The 9962-nt window shown below is 36.8% G+C and overlaps 1 protein-coding gene across 1 annotated transcript; it reads left to right on the top strand.

The window, feature by feature from the left end:
* Nucleotides 3329-4279, top strand: LOC102182586 (olfactory receptor 56-like). Its single transcript, XM_005682823.2, has one exon. The coding sequence runs from the start codon at nucleotides 3329-3331 to the stop codon at nucleotides 4277-4279; it is 951 nt and encodes a 316-aa protein (XP_005682880.1).

Here is a 9962-nt window from a genome sequence, read left to right on the forward strand (position 1 = left end):
ATTTTCCTCTAAGTGTTTTATACTGTCTGGTCTCAAATTTACATCTTTAATCTGCTTAAGCTTATTATTTGCATTCAGTGTTAAAGAATGTTCTAACTTCATTATTTCACATGTGACTTCCAGTTTTCCCTGCATCATTTATTGAAGAGGCTATCTTTTCTTTATCATAGATTCTTGCTTTCTCTGTCATAGATTAATTGACTGGAAGTGCATAGGCATATTTTTGGGCTTTCTATCCTGTTCCATTGATCTAGATTTCTGTTTTTGTGCCAGTACCATAGTGCTTTGATTATTGTAGTTTTGTAGTATAGTCTGAAGTCAGGAAGCACAATTCTTCCAGCCTCATTCTTCTTTCTCAAGATTGTTTTGGCTGTTTGGGTCTTTGTATTTTCACACAAATTTTAAAAACTTTTCTAGTTCTACTTCTGTGGAAAATGCCACTGTAATTTTACAGAGATTGCATTGAAGCTATGGATGGCCTTGGGTAGTATAGTCATTTTAATAATAGTAATGCTTCCAATATAAGAACATGGTATATCTTTCCATCTGTTTGTGCTGTCATTCATCAGTGTCTATAGGTTTTGCAGTACAGGTCTTTTGCCACCTTATGTAAGTTTATTCTTAGATATTTCATTTTTTACATTGATGATAAATGAGATGGTTTCCTTAATTTCTCTTGATGATGTTTCACTATTAGTATAGAGAAATACAACAGATTTCTGTATATTAATTTTGCATCCAGCAACTTTACTGAGTTCACTGATGAGCTCTAGTAGTTTTCTGGTAGTGCCTTTAGAGTTTCCTATGTATAACATCATGTCCTCTGTAAATAGTTTTACTTCTTTCTGAGTTTAGATTCCTTTTATTTATTTTTCTTCTCTGATTGATATGGCTAGAGCATTCAAAACTATGTTAAGTAAAAGTGGTGAGAGTGGACATCCTTGTCTTGTTCCTGAAGGAAATTTTTTCAGTTTTTCACCATTGATTATGATGTTAGCTGTGTTTATCATTTATGGACTTTATTATGTTGAAATATTTTCCCTCTATGCCCACTTTCTAAAGAGTTTTATCATAAATGGATGCTGAATTTTAACTAAATTTTTTTCTATATCTATTGAGATGATCATGTAGTTTTTATTCTTCAATTTGTTAATGTGGTGTGTTGCACTGATTGATTTGAAAATATTGAAAAATCCTTGCATCCATGGGGTAAAACCCACTTGATGATGGTGTATGAACATTTTAATGCATTGTTGCATTTGGTTTGTGAGTGTTTTACTGAGGATTTTTGCATCTGTATTCATCAGAGATATTGGCCTGTAATTTTTTCTTTTTGTGTTATGTTTGTCTAGTTTTGGTATCAGGCTGATGTTGGCCTCACAGAATGAATTCAGAAGTATTCATTCCTCTGCAATTTTTTGGGATAGTTTCATAAGAACATGTTCTTATTATTAAGAATTCAAACATCACAGGTTAAACTAGAGTCTTCTTTCATCACCATCCTTACCCAGTCTTAATCCTTTCTCCTGAGGTAACCACTGTTATAGTCTGTGTCCTTCAGCACATTACATATACTTATTTCTCATTTTCTTGTCTCCCCACATTTAGCATTACCCAGCTTTATACCAACCTGATATGTAAAAGTGTATCTCTCTTTTGAGTTTTTCTAGTTACTTGTGAAATAAAGTCATTTTATTGATGCTATTTGCTGAGAATTACTGCTCATCATGTTCATTGCTTTTCTTATTAACTTGTGGGTATTGTTTATATGGTTTGACTATGAAAAGGATGTGTATTTGGTAATATATTATATTGTAGATTTTTATCATTATATATAATAGTTTATAGATTTTGCTCATTCCTTTTGCAAGAATACTGGAGTGGTTTGCTGCGCCTGCTTCCAGGGGATCTTCCCAATCCAGGGATTGAACCTGCATCTCTTATAGTCTCTTGCATTTGCAGGCAGGTTCTTTACCACTAGTGCCACCTGGGAAGCCCCTAACTTAGGTCTCAGCAATCTTCTTCTGATTCTTTCCTCTGAGGTAAGCAGCATTACTAGCTTCTTATGTTCATTTCCAGAGATTTTACACTGTTTATAGATATAAATATATACAGACACATACTCATTTATTTTTTATACATGTATCAGTAAAATGTAATATTATATTGTATTCCATGATATATGATGTATAATATAGAATATAGAATAATTATATCATTATAACACATAAAGCACAATTTCTATAGGTATATATAATGTATAATTATGGCATGTAATTATATAGTATGTAATATAGCTCATAAACTGCTCTGTCATGTGCCCTTTTCACAGAACAATATTATTTGGGGAGAATTCTATATAAACACATAAAAAGCAAACTCATTTTGCTTCTTTTTTACAGTTTATTATTCCATCATTTATTCGATTTTTCCTGTATTGATAGAAATTTAGATCTTTTGTGATCTTTTTTCCACTATAAACAAATCTACACTAAATCCTGTTGTCAACACAACATTTCATATATATGCAAATGTTTTTGTAACATGAATTCTTATAAGTAGAACTGTGTAGTCTGAAGTGTATTTTTAAATTTTTTTTAAGGTTCCATCTTCTACATACTTTTTTTTCTCTAAATTCTTATTCATGTTTCATGTTTACCTTCCTATGTCTCATCTAATATTGATTATAAAAAATTTTAATCCCCACTTGCTCACTTTCCCCATTTTACAAATGGGGAAAATGATAATTTTTAGCAGTTATGAGGATTAAATATGATTACAGAGTGCTCATCATGGTGCTTGGCACATGAGAAATGATCAAGTAATGTCAGCTATCAATATTTCTGTACTTCAAGACACTGCTTATTTGTCATCTTCAACCTTTACTATCACTTCATAGACAGTTGTTATCCCAGTTTAAGATAAGAAAATTGAGATTCAAAAATGTCATAACAGTGCTCAGTTCACACAGTTGTTAATGTCTTTGCTGCTTTAGGTCCTTTAGTGAGGCCGACCCAGAACTCTGTGGGTTGGAGTACAGACCAATCCTAGCAGAAGTAGAAGCAGTGCTTACTTTAACAATAATGGGTTAAGACAGGCATCTTAATTATGTGCAGAAAGATTTAAAAGTAAAGGCAACAGAAGTATCCTGCATTTTCGTTAGGATATTTTTTCTTAAAGAAACCATACCTTTTATTCTAAATCAAATAACATTTAAAGAGGGCAACATATTGGAAAATTTGCAATGATCTCAGTATTATGGCACTGAACACAAACCTCCTGCTTCCAGATCCCAGTCCTCTCTATGGCACTTCCCTCTGAAGGAACAATGGCCTTGTTGGGAAACCAGACTCGCATCTCCCACTTCATCCTCCTGGGCCTCTTCACACACTCACCACTGCACCTCCTCCTCTTCTCCACCATCATGGTCATGTTTCTGGTGGCCCTCTCTGGCAACGGCCTCATGATCCTCCTCATCAACACTGACTCCCGTCTACACAGTCCCATGTACTTCTTCCTCGGCTGGCTGTCACTCATGGACCTCATGCTCATCTCCACCATTGTACCGCGCATGGCCATTGACTATCTCCTGGGGCGTGGCTCCATCTCCTTCACAGGCTGTGGGCTCCAGATCCTGTTCTTTCTCACCCTCCTGGGGGATGAGTGCTTCCTGCTGGCTTTCATGGCCTATGATCGCTATGTGGCCATCAGCAACCCACTGAGGTACTCAGTGGTCATGAGCCGCCGTGTCTGCTGGCTCATGGTGGCAGGATCTTGGCTCTTTGGCCTGGTAGACGGGCTGATCCAGGCTATCTTTACACTACGATTCCCTTACTGTGGCTCCCAAGAGATTGACCACTTCTTCTGTGAGGTCCCTGCAGTGCTCAAGCTGGCCTGTGCTGATACCTCCCTCTATGAGACTATGATCTATGTGTGCTGTGTCCTCATGCTGCTCCTGCCCTTCTCTGTCATCTCTGCCTCATATCTGAGGATCCTGATAACTGTGCTCCACATGCGTTCTGCTGAAGGTCGGCAGAAGGCCTTTGCTACCTGTTCCTCTCACATGGCAGCTGTGTCTCTCTTCTACGGGGCCGCCATGATCACCTACATGCGGCCTCAGGCCTATCATTCTTCCAAGCAGGACAAGGTGGTCTCAGCCTTCTATACCATGATTACCCCTATGCTCAACCCACTTATCTACAGCCTGAGGAACAAGGAAGTGGCTGGTGCTCTCAAGAAACTCCTGGGGAGGTGTTCTTGTGGTGTTGGGCAGAACTAGGTTGGTTTTGGCATCTGGAGATGTGCTCTGGGGCCAGGAAACCTGACCTAACCAACTGTAGTTTCATTAGAAGAGATATGAATGTGCCGTACTAAAAGTAAAAGTCATTCTCTGATTAAGGTTAGTCAAATTTAGACATCAACTCAATCTATCATGTTCATGATGAGTGTGGCAATTTGGACAAAAAGTTGGGCTGACAGAGTTACAAGAATAGAAGACACACATCCTTCATTCCATGGTCGTTGAAAGAGTTGACAGGTGGAAGTTTTCAGTTGTGTTCTTCTCAAGGAATTGCCCATAGCTGGGAAGAGACATCTTGCCCTAGGCCTTGCTTCTCCTTGGGATAGTGGAGGATGCCTGGGGAGGTCAATGGAGGATTAAAAAGGCTTGGCTACCTTGCCTCAGTTTGACTCTGAGGGTCCATCCAGCTCCAGAGCTCCCCAACTCCAGAGCACTACACATGTGCATCATGGACCACTTCTCCCTGTATCCAGTTTTGCTTCCTTAGCTAACTTCCCATTTTATAGGTCTTCATACTGAGAAGACTCTCCAATAAACTTTCTGCATGCAAAGTCTATCTCACTTTGCTTTGGGGAAACTTGATTTGTGACACATTTAAACTCAGCAATGACAATAACAGAGTTTGCTAAATAGGTCACTTGCTTATTGGAAGAAAAGCTATGACAAACTTAGACATGTATTAAAAATCAGAGACATCACTTTGCTGGTAAAGGTCCATATATTCAAAGCTATGGTTTTTCCAGTAATCATGTACAGATGAGAAAGTAGGACCATAAAGAAGGATGGAAGCCAAAGAATTGGTGCTTTCTAACTGTGATTCTAGGGAAGTCTCTTGAGGGTCCCGTGGACAATAAGGGTATCAAACCAGTCAATCCTAAAGGAAATCAACCCTAATATTCATTGGAAGGGCTGATGCTGAAGCTGAAGCTCATATACTTTGGTCACCTGATGTGAAAAGCTAACTCATTGGAAAAGACCCTGATGCTAGGAAAGATTGAGGGCAGGAGGAGTACTGGGTGACAGAGGATGAGATGACATCACCAACTCAATGGACATGAGTTTGAGCAAACTCAGGGAGATAGTGAAGGACAGGGAAGCCTGGTGTGCTGCAGTTCTTGGGGTTGCAAAGAGTCAGATACATCTTAGTGACTGAACAACCACAACAATGCAAAAGTAACAATATACATAATCTTCTCAAATGCCCAGAGAACATTGCTTAAGTTAGATCATATGTTAAGTCACAAGAAAATTCTTAAAGTTAAGAAGAGGAAATCATATCAGGCACTTTTCCAACCACAATAATATGAAACTAGAAATTGATTACAAGAAGAAAACTGAAAGAAAAAAAAAAAAGCCTCACAGATTTGTGGTCAAACAACATGCTACTGAACAACCATGGATCAAAGAACAAATAAAAAGAAACATCAAAAAATACCTGAAAAAATCAAAAGAAGCATCAACAATACTATGAGACAAAAATAAAAAGAGACACAGCGACCAAAATTTATGGAATGCAACAAAAGGAATTCTAACAGGAAAGTTCATAGCAATAACTGTCTACATTTAAAAGAAAACAGGAAAAATCACGTATAAACAATCTCACTTTATAACTCAAGTAAGTAGAAAAAGAACAAATGAGCCAAAAATACAATAGACTGAAGAAAATATAGTGAATAGAGCCAAAATAAATGATATAGAGTTAAAAAGACAATAGAAGAAAACAATGACACCAAGAACTGGTTCTTTATAAACACAAACTAAATTGAAAAAATTTTACCTAGACACACCGATATAAAAACAGAATGCTCAAATAAAGTCTGAAAGGAAACAAACACAATACAATGACACTACAGAAATATAAAGTATCATAAAAATGCGAACAATTATAAACAAATTAATTTGACAACCCAGAGAAAGTGAATAAATTTCCAGAAACATATAATCAAGGCTAAAACATGAAAAAAAGAAAACCTAAATAGACTCATTAGTAGTTAGGAAATGGAATCAATATAATATCAATATAATCAAAATCTCTGAGCAAAATCAGTCTAGAACCAAACATTCAAAAAAGAATTAATACCAAGCCTTCTCAAACTCTTCCAAAAAACAAAAGAGGAGGGGACACTTTCAATTTACTTATAAGATCAGTGTCACCCTGCTACCAAAACCAGGCAAAGATGCCACAAGAAAAGAAAATGGCGCACCAATACCCCTAATAAATAAATATAGATGAAAAAAATACTTAACAAAATATTTCAAACTGGATGGAACAATACATTTAAAAGATCATACGCAATGATCAACTCAGATTTATTCTAGGGTTGCACAGATTGTACCACATCTACAAGTAAATCCAGGTAATATATCATCTTAATAAAATGAAGAATAAAATCAATGATTATCTTAATAGATTCAGAAAATTGTTTACAAGCTAATATTTTGAACCAAGAAAAAAAAGTTGTAAAAGGTAGTCCCTTTAATAAACACCGTTGGGGAGACTTCCCTGGCAGTCCACTGGTTAACACTCTCCTATTCAAATGAAGGGAGTGCAGGTTCCATCCCTTGTTGGGGAACTGAGATCCCACATGCCATGCGGCATGACCAAAAAGTAAAAAAAAATAAATGCTGTGGGAATAATTGGAAAACCACATGTGATAGTATGAACCTGAACCATTATCTTACAACATACACAAAAATTACCTCAAAGTAGATTAAAGAGTTAAACAGGAGATGTGAAAACACAAGACTGCTAGAGTAAAACACGGCGAAGCAGATCCTTGACATTAGTCTTGGAAATCACTTTTTGAATGTGACACTAAAAACAAGTAAAGAATAGCAAGAATAAATGAGTGGGACTCCATCAAGCTAAAAACATTTTGCACAGCAAGAAAAACTTTAAACAAATAGAAAAGACAGTCTAATGAATGGGAGGAATATCTTCAAATTACACATTGGATAGGGGATTAATATACAAATTATATAAAGAATTGATATAACTCAATAGCAGTAAATCTCAAATAGACCATTTAAAATATGGGCAAAAGGATATGAAGAGATATTTTTCCAGAGAAGACATAGAGATGGCAACCAGCACGTGAAACAGTTCTCAGTATTTCTAATCACCAAATTAAATCACAATGCAAATTAAAGTCACAATGAGCTATCACCTCACACCCACTGGTATGGTTGTTAGAAAATAAGCAAGAAATACCAAGTGTTGGCAGTGATGTGGAGAAAAGGGAACCGTCGTGTACGGTTGGTAGAGATGTAGAGGATGCCGCCACTGTGAAAACACTATGGAATCCCCCAAATTAAAAGTGGGATAACATTATGATCCACCAGTTCAGCTGCTGGGGATTTACCCAAGGAAAATGAAAACACTCATTCAAAAAGATATCTACACACCTTCTTCACTGCAGCACTATTTACAATGGCCAAGATGTGCAAACAGCCTGAGTTCAGCAATGGATGACTGGATAAAGAAAATATGATATGTATATATACATATATATGGACACATGTGTGCACGTGTTATTTATATATATATGTTAAAAATTGGCATGAATGTCATTCCACGTTGGTTGAATGTCATTACATATATATATAAATAACATTCCATGTTATTTAAATATTTACACATGTATACATATAATGGAATGTTATATATATGTAAATAACACAGAATGTTATTCAGCCATAGAAAAGATGAAGATCTTGTCATTTGTGACAACATGGATGAACCGTGAGGGCATTATACTAAGTGAAATGAGTCAGACAGAGAATGACAAATACTCGATGATCTCATTTATATGTGGAATCAAAAAAAGAGAAAAAATAAAGTCATAGATAAAGTGTAGAGACTGGTTGTTGCCAGAGGCAATTAGGAAAGGTTGGCAAAATGTTTCAAGAGGGTCAAAAGGTACAACCTATAAAATAAATATATCTTGGGGATGTAATGTAAAGCATGGTTAATAATGACTATAGTTAACAATATTTTATGGCATATTTGAAATTGTTAAGAGAGTAGATCTTAAAGCTCACATCAGAAGAGAAAAATTGAAATTATGTGTGGTAACCCATGTTAACTATACTTATTGTGGTGACTGTTTTGCAATAAACACAAATATTAAGTCATTATGTTGTACATCTGAAACTAATATAATGTGATATGTCAATTATACCTCAATAAAAAGTGAATGCCAAAAACACACCAAAACAAGTCTTAAACTTTAGGCATATCATATTCAAACTGAAAGAAAATCAAAAATAAACAGATAATAAGATTGAGACTTCATTATTGAAGAAAAAGAAAAAAAAAAAAAAGGAAAATGGAAGCATCAATATTCACACCATTCCTACAGTTTTGCTCATCAATTTTCTCCCACAAAGACATAAGTGACACCAGAGCAGGACTATTTTGGAGTTTCACGTGGGACTTGACACCTGGGAGTCACTTGATACATTCGTGTCCATCTAATTGTCTACAGATAAATAAAGATGTCCCCAACTTACAGTTTATTGTTGTTGTTTAGTTGCCAAGTCATGTCCAACTCTTTTGTGACCCCATGGATGCCACCAGGCTCTTCTGTTTGTGAGATTTCCCAGGCAAGAATCCTGGAGTGGGTTTCCATTTCCTTCTCCAGGGGATCTTCCTGACCCAGGAATCCAACCCATGACTCCTGCATTGGCAGGTGGGTTCCTTACCACTGAGCCACCAGGGAAGCCCTTCCAACTTACAGTAGTGTGATTTAAATGGTTCAGCTTTACAATGGTATGAAAGTAATATGCCTTCAGTAGAAACTGTTCAAATTTTGTAATTTTCCCAGGATAATGATCAGTTCAGTTCAGTTCAGTTTCTCAGTCATGTTCAACTATTTGTGACCTCATGGACTGCAGCACGCAAGGCCTCCTTGTACATCACCAACTCCTGGAGTCTACACAAACTTATGTCCACCGTCTCATCCACTTATCCCACCATCTCATCCTCTGTTGTCCCCTTCTCCTCCCACCTTCAATCTTTCCCAGCATCAGGGACTTTTCAGATGAGTCAGTTCTTTGCATCAGGTGGCCAAAGTATTGGAGTTGCAGCTTCAGCATCAGTCCTTCCAATGAATATTCATTCAGGACTGATTTCCTTTAGGATGGACTGGTTGGACCTCCTTGCAGTCCAAGGGACTCTCAAGAGTCTTCTCCAACACTGCAGTTCAAAAGCATCAATTCTCCAGCACTCAGCTTTCCTTATAGTCCAACTGTCACATCCATACATGACTACTGGAAAAACCATAGCTTTGACTAGATGGACTTTTGTTGGTAAAGTAATGTTTCTGCTTTTTATATGCTGTCTAGGTCAGTCATAACTTTCCTTCCAAGGAGTAAGTGTCTTTTAATTTCATGGCTGCACTCATTATCTGCAGTGATTTTTGGAGCCCCCCAAAACAAAATCTGTCACTGTTTCCATTGCTTCCCCATCTATATTCCATGAAGTGATGGGACGAGATGCCATGATTTTAGTTTTCTGAATGTTGAGTTTTAAGCCAACTTTTTCACTCTCCTCTTTCACTGTCATCAGGAGTCTCTTTAGTTCTTCTTCACTTTCTGCCATAAGTGTGGTGTCACCTGCATATCTGAGGTTATTGATATTTCTCCCAGCAATCTTGAATCC

This window comes from Capra hircus, chromosome 7 (assembly GCF_001704415.2).
Source record: "Capra hircus breed San Clemente chromosome 7, ASM170441v1, whole genome shotgun sequence".
In the NCBI taxonomy this organism is placed as follows: Eukaryota; Metazoa; Chordata; class Mammalia; order Artiodactyla; family Bovidae; genus Capra; species Capra hircus.